Source organism: Catharus ustulatus, chromosome 16, assembly GCF_009819885.2.
Source record: "Catharus ustulatus isolate bCatUst1 chromosome 16, bCatUst1.pri.v2, whole genome shotgun sequence".
In the NCBI taxonomy this organism is placed as follows: Eukaryota; Metazoa; Chordata; class Aves; order Passeriformes; family Turdidae; genus Catharus; species Catharus ustulatus.
The window spans coordinates 16,149,943-16,166,950 of record NC_046236.1 but is presented as its reverse complement, the minus strand read 5'-3'; the positions used below and the strand labels follow the sequence as shown (position 1 = coordinate 16,166,950).

Here is a 17,008-nt window from a genome sequence, read left to right as displayed (position 1 = left end):
TAATAAAAAATTGATTTCAAAGTTGCCTTGAGCTTCCCTGCTGGCAGTGGGGGTAGTCCAGGGCTGGGGAGGAGAACACTGTGCTGACCCTGGCATGAGGGCAGTGGGGCCTTTGGGGGTCCCTGAGCTGAGTGGGGCAGAGAGTTCAGCTGGCCCTGGCTGGTTCTGGCCCTCAGGAGCTTTCCCAGGAGCCCATCACAACCCACTGGGACTGGCCTGACTGGAGTGCTTTTGCAAAAGTTCAAGAGGAAGCACAGTGTGGTTAAATCTCATACCTGAACACGATGTTCTGGGCACGGCGCCCAGCGCAGCCTCGGAGAGGGGGGTCCGGGATCCTTGTGCAGGGGAAGCTCCCCGAGCACAGGGGGCTCCGGGGCACAGCTGCTGGCAGAGCCCAGGGTCCCCCCAGCCCCTTGGGAGTGCTGGCAATGGGGGGTTCCCAGCTGCTGCTGACCACCAGGACAGAGGAACTGGGGGACAATCTGACACTGAGGTGCCACCAGCATGGCTGATTCTGCCCCGTGGAATTCTGTGTTCAAAATTCACTGCATCCAGATTTGGGGAGTGCCTCCTTAGCATGCCCACGCTGTGCCCCAGCCCCTTCTCCCTCAGCTGGTTCTCATTTGAAGGGAGAAGGACCAAGAGCCCCCAGACACATTCCTCTGTCCAGGTAGAGCCTGAGCTCAGCAAGCCCCTAAACCCACCTGAGTGGCAGCAGGGCACATGACAGGCAGCATAAACATTTGTAAAGACAGAGGAATCCACCCCTAGACTTCCCCTGTCTCCTGAAAGGAACATTTCTGTCCCTGGGCACCATGAACGCTCAAGCACAGCCTCCTTTCCCACAGGAGAGCTCTTGTGAAGTGATGGCACTTGATCCCAAATCACAGCTGAGTGGGAAACCAGGACCTGACACCCTCCCCTCCTGAATCAATGCATGCAGTGTCATCCTTGGCAAAGGCCTCCAAAGGATTCAACAGTGAAAAACCAGAACACAGAGCACATGGCTTAAACCATGCTGACAGCAAGAGCCTGGGCATCTCCTCTCCCATTGTCACCACCAGACAGCAGGTCCTGGGATGGGCAGCAGGTCCTGGGATGGGCAGCAGCTCCCAGGCTGCTCACCCTGCCCTTGTGCCCTCAGCCCCAGCTGGCTGCCAGCCCAGCATAGGAACAGCCCAAAACAGCGCTGGGGCAGGGGCAGGGTGGGAGAGGCACGGCTGGAGAGCTTCACCCTCCTTACACAGGAGTGAAGGGAACAGAGTGTTCTCTGCAGGACGGGGACAGCTCAGCATTCCAGTCACAGCTGGCTCATGGAGCTGTCTGACATCTCATAAAAGTGGGAAGTGTCTCAGGTGCCTGGCTCCAGCCCTGTCCCAGCCCAGCTGGACCCACAGCAGCCTGAGCCCAGCTGAGCAGAGGGGAAGCAGCAGCAGTGCAGGTGCTCCAGACTCAGCTGGTGTCCCAGTTTTGGGCCTCCCTGTAGATCAGCTGTTTCACAAAAATCTGTGTAACAAATGGGGGTAAATTCTAAAAGAAAGCACTGCTTTCCTTAAATTCCTTACAAACTTCATGCACCAGGAACAACCTGCAAAGCTGGTTTTATTCTCAGGGTCAAGCCTGATCAAGCCTCAAGTGCCAACTGAAGATGAAGAGACCTTTCCTGACCCTGAGCAGTGGGCACTGCCTCCAGGCAGCCCTCTCTGTGCTGCACCTACCCCATCACCTCAGACACAGCAGATTAAACTCCCTGAAAAAGCTAACACAAAGCATGAACTATACAGCACCTGCCAGAACATTTCCAGCACTCCCCAACCTACTCAGGGTCATGCAGTTTTTTGGGAAATGGAAAAATGGAACAAGCTTTTCCTAGACAAAGACATTTATTAAAAGTTAGTCTGAAATAAATCCCCTGAGATTTTTTCACTGTCCTTGCAGAAATGAAAACCAATCTGAGGAGGTGAGTCCTTGAGCAGGGAGAGCACAGCTGGCTCTCCAGGGCCCTCATGGCCACAATGTCACCAGCAGGGAGGGCACAGCTGGCACTTCAGGGCCCTCATGGTCACAATGTCACCAGCAGGGAGGGCACAGCTGGCACTCCAGGGTCCTCATGGTCACAATGCCACCAGCAGGGAGGGCACAGCTAGCTCTCCAGGCCCCTCCTGGCAGTGATGCCAGCTTCAGGGAGGGCACAGCTAGCTCTCCAGCCCCCTCATGGCTGCGATGCCAGCTGCCATCCTGCGGGGCAGGCTCTTGGCAGCCTGGCGGAACTCCTCTGGCTTGGCCTTCAGCAGAGTCACAATGTTCTGCAGTGTCCGTGAGGGCTGCAGGCCCAGGGCATCCATCACATTGATGAGATAATCTGCAAAATTCAGGAAAAGCTCGTATTTAACTTGCAATAGAATGTGAAATGAACAACACCCTTGTTCTTGGTGGCAGAGGGAACCCTGTCCCCCAGAGCTGCCACCCAGCAGTGGCTGGGATGCACCAGGCAGGAGCCCTGCAGGGTGAGAGCAGCCTGTGTGTGACACAGCCTGTGTGTGACACAGCCTGTGTGTGACACAGCTGTGCCCAGGACACCGTGCCCACACTCACCAATGTCTGTGGCCAGCTGCTTGGTGGAGTGTGCTGAGAGCTGGGGGATCTGCAGGATCACCTCACAGTACGTCTGCATGGTGGCCCTGGCGATGGAGCCCAGCCAGTAATCGGCCACATTGTCCAGCTCGGGCAGCTCATCCCCTGCACAGACAGACAGACAGACAGACAGCCCTGTCAGCTCATCCCCTGCACAGACAGACAGACAGACAGACAGCCCCGTCAGCTCATCCCCTGCACAGACAGACAGACAGCCCTGTCAGCTCATCCCCTGCACAGACAGACAGACAGCCCTGTCAGCTCATCCCCTGCACAGACAGACAGACAGCCCTGTCAGCTCATCCCCTGCACAGACAGACAGCCCTATCAGCTCATCCCCTGCACAGACAGACAGCCCTGTCAGCTCACCCCCTGCACAGACAGACAGACAGACAGCCCTGTCAGCTCATCCCCTGCACAGACAGACAGCCCTGTCAGCTCATCCCCTGCACAGACAGACAGACAGACAGCCCTGTCAGCTCATCCCCTGCACAGACAGACAGACAGCCCTGTCAGCTCATCCCCTGCACAGACAGACAGACAGACAGCCCTGTCAGCTCACCCCCTGCACAGACAGACAGACAGCCCTGTCAGCTCACCCCCTGCACAGACAGACAGACAGACAGACAGCCCTGTTAGCTCTGCACACACAAACCCTGCCCTCGCTGTGTTGGTACAACACAGAACCATAACTGGTTAATAACACCTGAACTGCTCCTTCAGGACATGCAGGCAGGCACAGTTATCAGCTGGTTTTGGAGTAATCAAAGCAGTCCTGTACCCTCCCTGTGCTGTGCACCTCTGACACGAGCTCCAGACACAAAACACCTGGATCACCTCCAGCTAAGTCACTTCCCATGGCTGGTGGGTGACCCGTGGGACAGGACACTGCCTGGCACCTACAGGATCCTCTTCCAGGAGCAGTTTGCCAGCCACAAGTGACAAGGATCCACAAGAACTTTTTTCCCAGCCCTAAAGGCAGTCTGTGTTCAATAGTGTTTTGAAAATTATCAAGCCATTACAACATGTAAAGGCTTGAAGGTGACATAATAGTAATGCAAAAGCCTGAAGTGAAGAGCATGTTTTTGGAAGGTTCCAGAAAGACTGTAAATACCAAGCTCTATGCTTTCTTGACTGTCTGTGGAAACAATAACACCATAAAAAGACCAAGCCCCCACACCAGGTACACTGCCAGGCTGCAGGGAAAGGCACTGGGTGGCTGCTGCTGTTACCTGCAGCAGGATGAGGTAACAGCAGGTAACAGCTCCCTGGAGCATGAACAGGATCCAAAAACCCAACAGAACTCCTCAGACCCCAAACCATCATTTTAACAAACACTAAACTCACACAGACCAAGCCAAAGCTTCCAGTTTGAATGAAACAACAAAAAAAAAATCTACTCATTATTTAGAGGCTCCTCCTGGGTTTTACAGAAGGGTTTTTGGAAGAAACAGAAATAGGAAAGGGACCTCCAATGGTTTTGTCACTGTAACACATCCCACCCGTGTAATGTCAGGATGGGAAAGCTTTCCCCAGACACTCCAAGCCTTTGGTGTCACCGTACCTTGCTCTGGGGGGTATGGCAGTTTTCCAGCATGTAATGCCAGCTCCAAAGCAGAATCCTCTTGAGTGACAAACGGCTCAAGGTGCAGAGGAAGCGACATAATGTATTGCCCAATCTAGAATAAAAGCACCAAAAGCTGAGTCACTGAACAAATGTGAGGCAAGTCCTTTCTAAGGAAAAAAGTCACCTGCAGTAAATACACCTGAAAGCAGAGAGCTGAGCCTGACAGCCACTCACTCACGTCCAGATTGGCTCTCGTGCATCAGTACACTTGGTAAAAGAAATAGTTTTTCACAAGGTCAGAGAAGCAGTCACTGAAACACTCATAGTAAGAAAGACCTGTACAGAGAACTGCTACTCCAAGCAAATCTTTGTTCCCAGCAATTTGTTTTCTGGAGCAGAAAGACAGTTGAGTTCTCTTACATTGCTGATATATTCCAGAGGGGTCAAGCTGAAGTTTGGCAGGTCATCTGTCAGGGTCTCACCCACGCCACCAGAACTCCAGCCCTGTAAGGCAGAAAGTCCAGGATGAACTCCTGATTCCCAGAGAATGAAGCCTGGCAGTATTTTAGAAAGGGGTGACCCAACAATAGGAGCTGTGACTACCCAAGGGATTCTAGAAAACAGAACACAGATGGTGAGAAAACTGTTTGTCATATTATCCCTCAGGCCCAAAACAGCCACTCTTTTTCTACTCAGCTCCCTGTGAGAAACATGCTCCCACGGGTCAGAAAAGCAGAATCTCAAACACCTGAGCCTTCAAATCCTGTGCTGCAAAGGCTGTGGGTGAGGGAAGGGAAACTCCCACTGCCTGCAGCTCTGAGACAAACCAGAGAGAACCATTGTGGGCAGTGCTGACCCAAGGGATCCCCAGCACACCCTGCTGCCCAGCTCAGCCCCAGCCCCGTGCCCACCTCCATCCTGGGAACCAGCAGCAGCTGCTGTTTGATGCGCAGGAACACGGAGTCGAAGGCCAGCTGGTGGCACAGCTGGTTCAGGCGGCTCAGGGCTGCTCGGGACGAGGCCAGCAGGTTGTGGTTGCTGGTGCCCTTCTCCTGCCACACAAAAACATTTACAGACACTGAAGTGGCCACGGAGGGGCTGTGTTAATGTGCTTGCAGAGGTTTGCTCTGTGATGGCACAGCCTGCTTCCTTTGGAACGACCTATTCCAAGCACTCATTCAAGACACAAGCTGCCACTGTTATCTGAACTGCAGGACAAGGAATCAGCATTACATTCCAGCCTCCCCAGGCTCTGGCACATGCTGGGTACTGAGAAATTTGCTGAGAAAATGCAAAGCTGCCTTTTACTCACAGGGCACAAGTGATGTCCTGGATGGAAATAAGTTCTACCTGAAGAGTCCCTGTGGTACTGGACAGTTTAGTCAAGGTTTAAAGTCAAACACATGACACTGAAGGCAGAACCACAAAAGTTGCAGGTAAAAGAATCAAAACATTTTGAGGAAATAAAACTCCTAAGCTTGAATTCACTACTCCATGTGACCAATAATGGCAAACATAACTTAGATCCACGAGAAGATAACTGAAGTCATTCTACCCTGTTCACAGATCCATGCATGAATGATCCTGCAGAATTCTGTTTCAGACTGGACAGGGCAGCAGATAAAGTCTCAGAAGGTGTGTGGGCTCCAGAATTTGAGATGGCTCCAACACCACCTTCCCAATGCTTGCTGTGATAAAATCTCCCTCACTTGAGCTGATAAGGGCATGTTCACAAAACAGAGCCAGGATCTGGGGAGAGATGGAATGAGTCCAGACTTCCTGGGTTTGGACATTTCATCTCTCCATGTATCAGTGTCTCTGTAGAACACAGCCCATGGAAAAGCTGCAGCCCAGCAGGAAAATTCATTAGACTGGAAGGGGAATCCAGGTGTCATCCACCCAAAATGGGCCCAAGAGCACACAGTAATACAGGCAGGCTCCCCAGGCACCAGGGCTACCTTCAGAGTGTAAAGTGTTTCCATAAGGCTGGCATACTCAGATGGGTTCTCCTTCAAGAGGTAATTGTATTCCTGCCAGGGATTCTTTATGGAGCTCTTCTTTTCTGCAGAACTGGTGTCCTGAAAGCCAGAAAAACTGCAAGGGCTGTAGGAGTCTGAGAGATACTTCCCAGCAGTTGACAAAATCCTGGAAACAAGTACACAAAAGTCACCAGCAGAATTGTCTGGAGTTGGCAGCCCTGTCCTCATGCTGGTGCAAGGACCAGCACTGCCCTTGAGTGACTTCAGGGGAGAGCATTCACTGACAGAGACTGCAATTGCAGCCCATCCCCTCATCCACTGTGCCATGCAGCAGCTGCAGAGGTGCTGAGAGCACAGAGGGGTTTGAGCTCTGGGAACACAGAGCACAGAGGGGTTTGAGCTCTGGGAATGCTGAGAGCACAGAGGGGTTTGAGCTCTGGGAATGCTGAGAACACAGAGCACAGAGGGGTTTGAGCTCTGGGAACACTGAGAGCACAGAGGTGTTTGAGCTCTGGGAATGCTGAGAGCACAGAGGGGTTTGAGCTCTGGGAACACAGAGCACAGAGGGGTTTGAGCTCTGGGAACACAGAGCACAGAGGGGTTTGAGCTCTGGGAACACAGAGCACAGAGGGGTTTGAGCTCTGGCAACTCAAGGGCAGTGGGGCCCCACTGAGCACTGCAGGCTGGGCTCTCCTCGAGTCACACTGAGCATTTCAAGGAAGCCCAGGCTGAGCAGGGCACTGCTTACAACAAGGAGTAGCAAGATCCACGTGCTGCCTGTGCCTACACTCCTCAGGTTTCAGGGAGCCCATCAGGTCAGGCACACCTACACCCATTTCAGCACGTGAGTCACGCCCCATGTCACAAGGGTGAGGATCTTGCCAATTTGATTGAGTGGAAAATTCCCTCCTGACCCCCATCTGGCAGCCCATTGCTGGCCAGCCAGGTATCCAAGGAGAAGGATTCTTGGGACTGTCTCAGGAACACAACTGGGCAGAACAGCCCCATCTCTGACATGTCACAGTATGGGGAAGGGGAATCAGTGCTGGCTTTCCCTCCATGGTCTATGCAACCACAGCACCTTGGGCTTTGTTTTTGTTCAGCTTGGTTCCTACATTGACAGCTCATGAATTCAGGTCACCAGTGCTCACCTGTTGGCCAGCTGCTGCTCAAAATCTCCACACTGATGAAGGAGTTCACCACAAATGGAAATTATCCTGGGAAACACAAAAATACACTGTGAGATCTGAGGCAGACAATGCCAGATCCCCCTCAGAGAACCCATCTCAGACCCATGTCAAGTAATTATGAGATGCCATAACCAAACCACAGCCCACACATCTGTCAAGAGTCACTTTGGTGATTACCTCTGCATCCATTTGGTAACACTGGGGTTTTTTTGCCCATCCCTCATCCACATGCTCGTCAATGTGGGGAAGGCCAGCTCAGTGTCACTGGGAAGAATTCTAAGAGCTGCTAATATCACAAGTGATATGAGAGGCAGCCTTGCTCCAGGCAGGGTGGGGAGCCCCACAGCCCTTCCCGTGCCAGGAGCAACCTGAAACCCATGAGTGAGACTGGTGCTCCCAGCAGCACAGCGAGCTCAGCCTGTGCTCTGCACTGAGAGCTTGTGTAAACTGACCCCAAGCAGTTCCCTTTCAGCTTTGATACAAAAATCAGCTCTGAGCCAGACAAAAATACCCAAACCCTTTACCGGACAGAGTTCTGGAATGCAGTCCAGTCCTCCTGGAATGGGGAATCTGCCAGGACATCATCCAGTTTACACTTCTTTCGTATAGACTGCAGTGTGTTTGTGAAGTCAGACGTGTACCTGCAGGGAGAGAAGGAGCAGAGACAAGCACCAGCATAAGGGAACAGGCTGGAGAGCAGCACAAAGACATGTCCTGTGATTTGCTCCATCAGTCCTCTGCAAGGGCAGAACAAGAACCAGAAATACTAAAAGGAGAACAGAACAGACAATCTGGCTCCACTCCAAACAGGTGGATGAGCAAAACTGACCAGCCACAGCACACTCAAGCCTAGACCAGAAGACAAGGAGTGTGAAAGATGCTGTGTGGCTGCCTCAGTTTGCTGCCTGGATTCCCAGGAGAAGGGAGGAGTAAGACATTTTAGTTACCACTACATTGACCATCTCCTAGGAAAGACCAGGAAAAGTTTATATGGCTCCTGGTACTCCACCATCACTTGGCCCTTACTCCAGAACATGGTGACAACAATCTCATGAATTTGTTTTCTCAGTGACTCCCCAGATGAGAACATGGATAAAGAGAACATTTTGTTTTCTACACACACCCGTTTTCATTTTAATAATGCCCATAAGCTGGAGGCAGGTACATTGCTCTGTAATTGCCTATAAAGAAGGTGAGATCAGACTTGTGCTTTCCTCTTTCCCCTTCCCACAGGGCAGCAATATCTGATTCATGCCTGGTGAGCAGCTCTTTCAGTATTGTGAAGGAATAAGGAGCAAAGCAGTGCAGGAATAGGAGAGTGACACTTTAAGACAAGAACTAAGAGTGAACCTCACTCCTTGGGGTGTCTCACATTTACAGGGAGATCCTGAATGAGGTCACTTGTCCCAGTGATTGTGTATTCACAGAACCAGTAAGGTTGGAAAAGACCTCCAAGATGATCAAGTTCAACCTCCAGACTTATTTCCCCACTGAGATCTACTTTCGTCAGCCTAATTTGCCTTATTTTGTTTTGGGAAACATCTTCTTCCTCAAAAGTTTTTATTAAAAATGAAAACTCTACCCAACCAGAATAGAAAACAGTTGGCAAGTCTTTGATTTAGTCATAAAATCTTCCATTTTCCATCTAGAAAACAGCCTGTGCTGGAATGAAGAGGGATATTGATGGTTCATGGTAGTCAGGGATAATTTCTGCTCTCAGCCATTTCCCATAAACTACAAAGTCCTTGGTCACAAACTGCACACTCACCACTCAGGATAAACGGGGCAGTACTACAGGCACCTTACTTTGAGAACAGGGCCTTCAGGGCCTTCAGCAGCCCACACACCCCCAGGCCATCCGTGAGCTTGAGGCAGTTGTCGATGGCTCCGGCCGCCAGGATGAAGAGTTTGTTGACTGAGTGGTTCAGCTCCTGGACACAATCAATCACTTCCCAATGCTCCTGGACAACAACAGCAACAACAAAGCTGAGCCTGACTCTTCTTCCAGGCAATAGAGAAAACACACCTTGTCCAACACAGTGTTCTCTGGAATGCTCCATTCTTGTCAAACTCCTAAGGCAGAACCACCCTGGTGCTTCCACCCTCCAGCCCATGGGCTGTATCAACAGCCAGGCTGCCAAACCCCCTGCCCACCAGCAAATTGAGGAAAAACAGCTCTGCCAACAGCAGGATATAACCAAAAAGGAGAGGGGCAAAGAGAGCAGGGATATGACAAAGACCCCTGTGTTTAGTGGAAGCTTCAGCCCCTCCCTGGACAGCTGAGCCAAGACTGGGACATTACCAAGGGCACTGCACTGATCTGGATGAGCAGATTCTCCTCCTCCAGGTCTCCATACTCGAGTTGATAGGGCTTGTATGGAGCATACACCACTTCCACCAGCTCCATCACCTTCACCAGGTTCTGCTCCTCTACAAAAAATCAGATGTTTAGTCTACAAACACATGAATCTGCTACTAAAAGCCTCATTTCAAGCTAGATGCAATTCTTCCACTTGAGCATGCTGCCTGCACAGGCTTGGAATGCTGCCCAACAGCTTCAATCTCAACTACACAGATTGGATTTTTTATTTTTTTAGAAACAAGATTATTATCTCTACCTGCTTCCTAAAACCAAGATGTTCTACCTCAACAAGTGCCTCAGGAAAATTAACACTCACTGACCCAAAACAGCCCGAGTGACAAAAATCTACCAAACATTCCAACCTACAGCAGAAGAATTGAAACCATCTGAGAAGTGAAACACATTACTCCCACGGCATCAAACAGGGGCAATCCTCATTTATCAGAAAGTCCACTTCACACTTAAAATAATTGGCACTACTGTGCCAGCCTTCATCAAGCAGAGCTGAATGTGAAGCAGACTCAGCTCTCAGTGCCATGCCTGAGCAGGAGCTGCCAACCCAAGCACAAAGCAGGGCTGAGTGATCATTGCTCACATCACAACTGGGCACCAGCTGCTCTCACAAAGCTCTGCCAAACTCAAACCTGCAGCAAACCAAAATTACTCTGAGTCCTGGCTATCAGAAAGGACTTTCACATCCTGAGGACAGGAAAGCAATGGAGCAGTCTGTCCAAAGCCACACATTTTCGAGACCAGACTGAAGAGAATCCCAAGCACCAGGGTCTGACCTCACAGCAGATCCTGCTTGGAGCAGGAGACTGGACCAGATCATCTCCCAAGGTCCCTTCCAAATGGAATTATGCTGTGAATCACAGCTGAGCCCTCCCCTCACCCATGCAGGAACTGGTTTGACTCTTCTCAGCTGAGTCACCTGGCACTTCCACTCTTGATATATTCATTTTCTCAAACATCTTACCCCCTACTAAAAGAGATTTAAAAAAAAAAGGCTTTGGGTTTTGTTTTTTTTGTTTGTTTGTTTGTTTTTTAAAACACACTCAGATAACAGTTCAACAGTGGTCTTCCTATTCCATCATCTAGAATCTGGCATTATTTTTCCAAGTCCTTTTTAATAATTTCTATAATGAACCACAAATTAAGCTGGAAAATGACTGATGTGTATGCAACCAGACAGACAACAGACACAGTCACACTCCCTGACATTGCCCAGCAATCATAATTTACAGGATCAAGAAAGAATCTGGGTTTAAACAGCTCAAGACAATGTTATGAGGAACCAAACACAGGAAGCACAGCATCAGGAATGCTCCATGAGCTTTAATTTTGGATTTTCCTATAGCCAGCCTTTGAAGTGGCCCCACCAAATTCATAAGGGTTTATAAATAGCCAGCAGCTCCAGTCTGGTGTAAACCTGTGCAAACACAGCACCTCACTGCTGCGTGGTCTGTGGGATTTACTCAGCAGTCATGACCAAAATGACAAATGTCCCAGGGAGGAGAAAGCACTGGGCAGATCTGGAAACACTGGGCATTGTCACTTGATTAAACCCTAAGCCAGTAGCAACAGAAAAACTACAAAATCAAATACAAGCATCCAATGGATGCAGCCTTCAAGCAGGTTCTCTCTTGTTTAGTGAGGTGTGACAGTTCCAGGAAACTCCTCAACTTTTCTGCTTTGTGATCTCTCACAATGGGCCTCACTGCCTCCCCAGAGACATTTCCTCCTCTGGGAGACAGAAGAAACAGTAAATCTCATAAAAGAAGTGCTAAATGCTATTTACCCTGCAGAGCCAGCATGCTCAGGACAGGGCTGCTGCAGGAAACTCAGTGTTGTGTCAACAGCTCGGGTGTGAGATACACACACAAACACAAAGGTGCAAGTGCCCTGGAACTGGGCATTGCTTACCAGAGAAAATCCCTCCCTCCACCTAAAACTAAACAAAACACCACAATGAACTTGACAAAGCACAGAACGACAGAATCAGCGCCAGAGCCTTACTCAGGTTTGGCAGCATGGCCACCTCCAGCCCCTTGGCGAAGTGCACGGAGGCGTCGTGGAGCTCCAGCAGCTGGGCCAGCTTGGTGTCCTGGCCTGTCCTCTCCATGGCAGTGCTGAGGCACACGGGGATGGAAGGCACCAGCGCTCCCAGCGTTTGAATCAACAGCACGGTCACGATTTCATGGGGGTTCTTGAAAACCTGCACAGCAGAACAGCTACTGGGAAGAGCACACGACCTGAGAGAACACACAGCAGTAAAGAGCAGCTTCCAAATCTGAAACACCTCACAAGGGGTGGAAAACCCACAAGTGGTCAGCTAAGGCTGACCTAGCACTCAGGACAGCCTGGCTGCAGTCTAGGGCAGTACTTATTTACTGCTGTGCTTTGAGTACAAGCACCAAGAAAATAGAAGATAGGTACAGGTCAAAAACTGAATTCAGAAGAACACAGGCACTACAAAAAACTGCAAAAAGTACCTGGCAGAAGAGGGCATTTGGAACAGAGCACTCATTTTACACAGGTGTGTTGGGAAACAACATGAATCAGTAAAATATGAAGAAAGGACTATCTCACAAATCAAATTACTGGCCAGATAGGCAGAAGTCAGTAGTGGAAAGGCTAGAAAGCCTCCAATCAGCTGAGAATCAGCCACTCCACTGGCATAAAACTTTTTACAGCCTTCACTGTGACTTTTCCATCAGCTTTTCTGCTCATTTGCTCTGAAAGCTGGGTTTACCATCAAAAAGGTCCAAGAGTTTTTCAAAAAGCAGAAGCAACACAGGAGATTGAGTGACACGAGCTGTGCCCCACGTGCCATTTCTCACAATCCCCAGTTCAAAGAATTATCTGCTAAAATGTAACCTGACATCTGACCTGCAAGTCACATCCAATCATTAGGCAGAAAAAATACATTTCAAGCAAACACTGAGCTCCTCTGCAGCACAGGCCTTGCACTGACACTGGCTTTGTGACATGCAGATAAAAATCTCTTACCCTTCATGGATGAAAAACTCTTCAACAATATGAACTTATTTCTTCATTTCACCAAAGGACAAAACCCTTTTTTGATCCTACATTATTCTTGGCAAGGAAAAGAAGCACAGAGACTCCAAGATGTGACAGCAGAAGCCCTCAGATATCTCACTCAGAGCAACATGCATCAGTCCAGTGTGACCTTGAGGGCTTCCTCCAGGCCAAGTGATAAAGCAATTCAGGCATTTCAAACGTCTTGCAACAGAACACACTTACAACACCAACAAATTACTTTTAACTTAAGATACAGATGAAAGTGATAGGGCAGCTTTGATGTCAATAACACAGCAACCTTGCTGCTGGTGGGGCACCAGAGCAGGAGGCTGTGACTGCACCTGTGCTGCCCACTGCAGCTGGGAGTGCCAGGTCCCCAGCAGGGTGTCGTACAGCTCGCTCAGCTGCCGATGCAGGCTCAGGTCACTCTGGCAAAGCTCCTGCCACACGGCCACCAGCTGCACCTGATGGGCAACAAAGACATGTGAGAAGAAAACTGGCAGGCCACAGTTTGCTTTTGCTGTGCCAAACCCAGCACTCCCCACTCACAGCACTTCTGCCAAAACATGAGGCTCACCCTTGCTCCCCTCTCCACGTTTCAGCACAACACATAATTCAGCACCACAGAAGGAAAAGACTTTCAGCATGGAGCTTCAGGCTTCTTAGTGATTCAAAGATTTAATTAACATTGGTATTTTACTCATAAAATGAGATTGCAACTGATACCCCCACATAATAGTTGAAATACTTGGCAAGCCCCAGTCTTGAACTTAATCCTCAAAAGTCACAGTCATGTGAGAAATTTGAAGCTCAGGTTATGGATACAGAACTGTCTGGAATTCCAACTTTTAATCTTACCTGAAAAGAGTGTACACAAGTCAGCAGCTGGCAAGTTGCAGTAATAAAGTTGCTGCTGACATAGCCACATGCACAGAAAGCAAAGCAAAGCCATAAGGCACAGAGAAATCAGAACACACAGATCCTGTGTCTGCTGCAGGGAGGGACACAAGCACCCGAACGGAGAATTACTCCTGCACGGGGAGTAACCAAAGCTGCTCAGAGCCAGCAAGAGAAGTGGAAGAAGGAAACACAGAGAGGAGCAGGAGCCTCCCCCACCAGAGCCCAGCTGAGATCCGTGGGGCAGCAGCTCCCTCTGCAGTCAGAGCCCAGCAAGAATTCCCATTTCCGTTCCTCGGTGTTAAAATGTTAAAACTCTTACCTTGTGACACTTGTAATAATAAGCGAGAAGCTGCGGCATCCTATCGATTTCAGTGAAGACTTTAACAAACATTTTTGCCTGATCTGAACAAGACAAAATAACAGACAACAGGATCAGCCTCACAGCTGAGGGTGAGACATCAGTCTGAGCAAGAAATCCTAAGGGAGCAGGCACAATGGAATACACAGAAAGACACAACTTCATCTCTCATTTGCAGAGCTGCCTGAAACCACCCTCAAACAAGATCAGGGAGCAGACACAAGGAATGAATTCAACTTCCTAAGCAGCACATACTACTAACACATCCAGTATTAAAGCCAGATAAAGCCAGAGCATTTCCTAGAAGGAAATAATTAGTTTCTAGAAAGAAGCCAGCACTTACAAACCTAAAGCACACCTGAAAAAGGCCTCAGCTTTGCTTTCACCTGTCCTCAAAATTATCCTTGTGCCTCAGACTGACTCATGGCACAGAGCTTAGGAACACAGGCTCCTCAAAAGTCTGGTTTGTACCCCACAGCTCCAGATCCCTCCAGGACCTCAAGATGCACAAAGATGAGTGTCAACAACCAGAACAACTATTTTTCAGAAGTGCTGACAGCAGCACAGGGAAGGAACAGCACAAAGAACTGTCCCAAAAGACCAATTTTCTAAGGAGAATTTATAAAGCTAGTTTTACAAAGCAGTAGGAAGTCAGAATATTTCCAAACAAATTTCCTTCCTGATTACACCAGCAACACCATGAGAACAGAAAACCCTTCAGGGTCCTTCTGCTTATTTGAGCAGCACCTCCATCTCACACATCCATGTGGCCCACAAAATCCTGCAATCTTCTTGTTCCCTGCAGTGGCCACAGGCACCCCAAACCCTAGGGAAACCAAAGCAGCACTGGCCTGCAGGCAGCTGCAGAGCCCAAAACATTCCAGGGCATCTGCCCCACCACGAGAAGCTCAGGACACAGCGCCAGGAGCCTTCAGGACACCAACTCTCCAGCCAAACACTGCTTTAAAGAAATGAACTCTGTGCTGACAGTAAATGACACCAGGAGCTACTGACCTACAGACTGGGAGTTAAAAGCAGCAACAATCTGAGGGCTGGCCATGGCCTCCAGGCGGTTCTTCAGTGCCTCCAGGTGCACACACTTCTCTGAGTAATCTGGTGTGTCCACCAGCATGGCCAGGCTGCTCTGCATGCTCGTCAGCTTGGCTGAGATCAGGGACACGTCCTGCCACAGGGAAAGGCACCCGTTACCCAGGGCAACCTCAGACAGCATCAGCACCAGGCACAAACACCAAGTGATTCAGTATTTACCTGTGTTTTAAGAGTTTCTTCAATATCTGCACTTAGTGTGCTCCATTTGTCTGCTTCCTGAAGAGACTCGGCTGCCAGCTGCATCCTGGACTTCACCTGGTCAATCTCCACCAGCACCTGAAGGGAAAAACACAATGTTGTGTTCCTCACTGAAACACAAAATGACTGTCACAGATACCTGGGAGTTACTTTCTGCTTGAATTTTAAAAACAAAAAGGGGTGAAAAGATTATGTTATTACAAAGAAGATGGAATGATCCGAAGTAGCTAGAGATGTACAATCACCTTTCAAAGTCAAATAACAGAAGGTTGTTTTGAATTCTGGCCTTGTTCTTTTAGTATCCACTTTGCCTGGAAACGCTGTGCACCCCAGGCAGAAATCAGTGTCCCCAGGCAGGTACCAGCAGCTCTGAACCAACACCCGAGCAGCTGCTCCTCAGGACATGCAGACTGCACAGGCTGTGACACACCCACCTTTCCACCACTGATGCTGAAATAAGTGGTTTTGTCTATCTTAAGCTCACAAGATTATTTCATATGAACAACTTTCAGAATGCCACAGGCTGCAGATAAACACTAAGACCTGACCTGCATGGACTGAGCTGTGTCTTCTTCAAACTTCTTTATATCTTCTTTAACAAGGATCATCTGCTCCTTCAGGAATGTTGCCTCCTGTTTCAGGACTTCCACTTCCCGGAGGACTCGGGGCATGTTCTGGAGAGCCTGATGGCTGGTTTCTGCAGGACACAGAGCAGCGAGTGAGGAGGGTGAGAGCCTTGCAGGAACAGCTGGTTTTTCAATAATCTTTAGTACTCGAAAAAATCCAAAGCAAAAACATCAAACAACAAATCTTCAGCTGTATCTTTAAACTTTAAGTATGTATTTAATCACGGGATCATTTAGGTTTAATGGGATCATCAAGTCCAGCTGTTCCCAACAGCCCAGTCCTGTTCCCCCAGCTCAGCCAAGGCCACCACTAACCCCTGTCCCCAAGTGCCACATCCACACGGCTTTTTCATCCTTCCAGGGACTCCAACACTGCCCTAGGCACCCTGGGCAACCCTTGTGGAAAATAAATCTACTCTGTTATCCCATCTAACCCAGCGCTGGCAGGAGCTGCTGTTCCCCAGCATTTAACGCAGATGTGATGGTGAATAACTACAAGACCCGAGCTCGGGGCAAGGCCGGGATCACCCAGGAGGCCTTGGTGGCCCGCACAGGTGTGGGGAACGAGCCGGAGCCGAGCAAAGCCCGCACCTTCCACGGCGTTGTTCACCTCCTGGATGAAGAGCTGCAGCTTCATCACCAGCGTGGCGGCGTGCGCGTCCACCTTGCCCGGCGCCTCCTGCTGCACGGCGCGGAACGCCGCGTTCACCCAGCCCTTCACCTCGAACTCGTCCGACAGGAACCGAGAGAAGTCCATGGCGGGGATAGAGGGGGGATAGAGGGGGGGATAGAGGGGGAACGGCCCGAGCGGCTGCGGCCCGGGCCCGCCGCACCCGGAAACGCTCGGCCGTGTCTGGGGCGGCACCGGGGCGGTACCGGGAGCGCTCGGGGCGGTCCCGGGGCGGTCCCGAGCAGTTTCGGGGCAGTCCCGGGGCGGTACCAGGGCGGTCTCGGGGCGGTCCCGGGGCGGTCCCGAGCAGTTTCGAGGCAGTCCCGAAGTGGTACAGGGCAATCCCGGGGCGGTCCCGAAGCGGTCCCAGGG

The 17,008-nt window shown here is 50.2% G+C and overlaps 1 protein-coding gene across 1 annotated transcript; it reads right to left on the bottom strand.

Annotated features, from left to right (window-relative positions):
* Positions 1-1,864: 1,864 nt before the first annotated feature.
* On the bottom strand, positions 1,865-16,768 carry COG7 (component of oligomeric golgi complex 7). The gene is made up of 17 exons (XM_033074377.2): positions 16,558-16,768; positions 15,889-16,037; positions 15,302-15,418; positions 15,047-15,215; positions 13,994-14,076; positions 13,116-13,238; positions 11,749-11,947; positions 9,673-9,800; positions 9,177-9,331; positions 7,895-8,011; positions 7,332-7,397; positions 6,160-6,346; positions 5,113-5,253; positions 4,622-4,705; positions 4,199-4,313; positions 2,596-2,739; positions 1,865-2,362 (listed from the first exon to the last, which is right to left on the bottom strand). Exons 1-17 carry the CDS (start codon positions 16,721-16,723, stop codon positions 2,196-2,198), a joined length of 2,310 nt encoding a protein of 769 aa, XP_032930268.1. The 5' UTR covers positions 16,724-16,768; the 3' UTR covers positions 1,865-2,195.
* Positions 16,769-17,008: the final 240 nt, after the last annotated feature.

Excerpts from the sequence above, each read along its gene's own strand:
- COG7 (XM_033074377.2), bottom strand. The coding sequence starts at position 16,723 with ATGGACTTCTCTCGGTTCCTGTCGGACGAGTTCGAGGTGAAGGGCTGG. Across the intron at positions 16,038-16,557 it reads GGTGAACAACGCCGTGGAAG|AAACCAGCCATCAGGCTCTC; the intron begins GTGCGGGCTTTG and ends TGTGTCCTGCAG. Across the intron at positions 4,314-4,621 it reads CTCTGGAATATATCAGCAAT|ATTGGGCAATACATTATGTC; the intron begins GTAAGAGAACTC and ends CTTTTATTCTAG.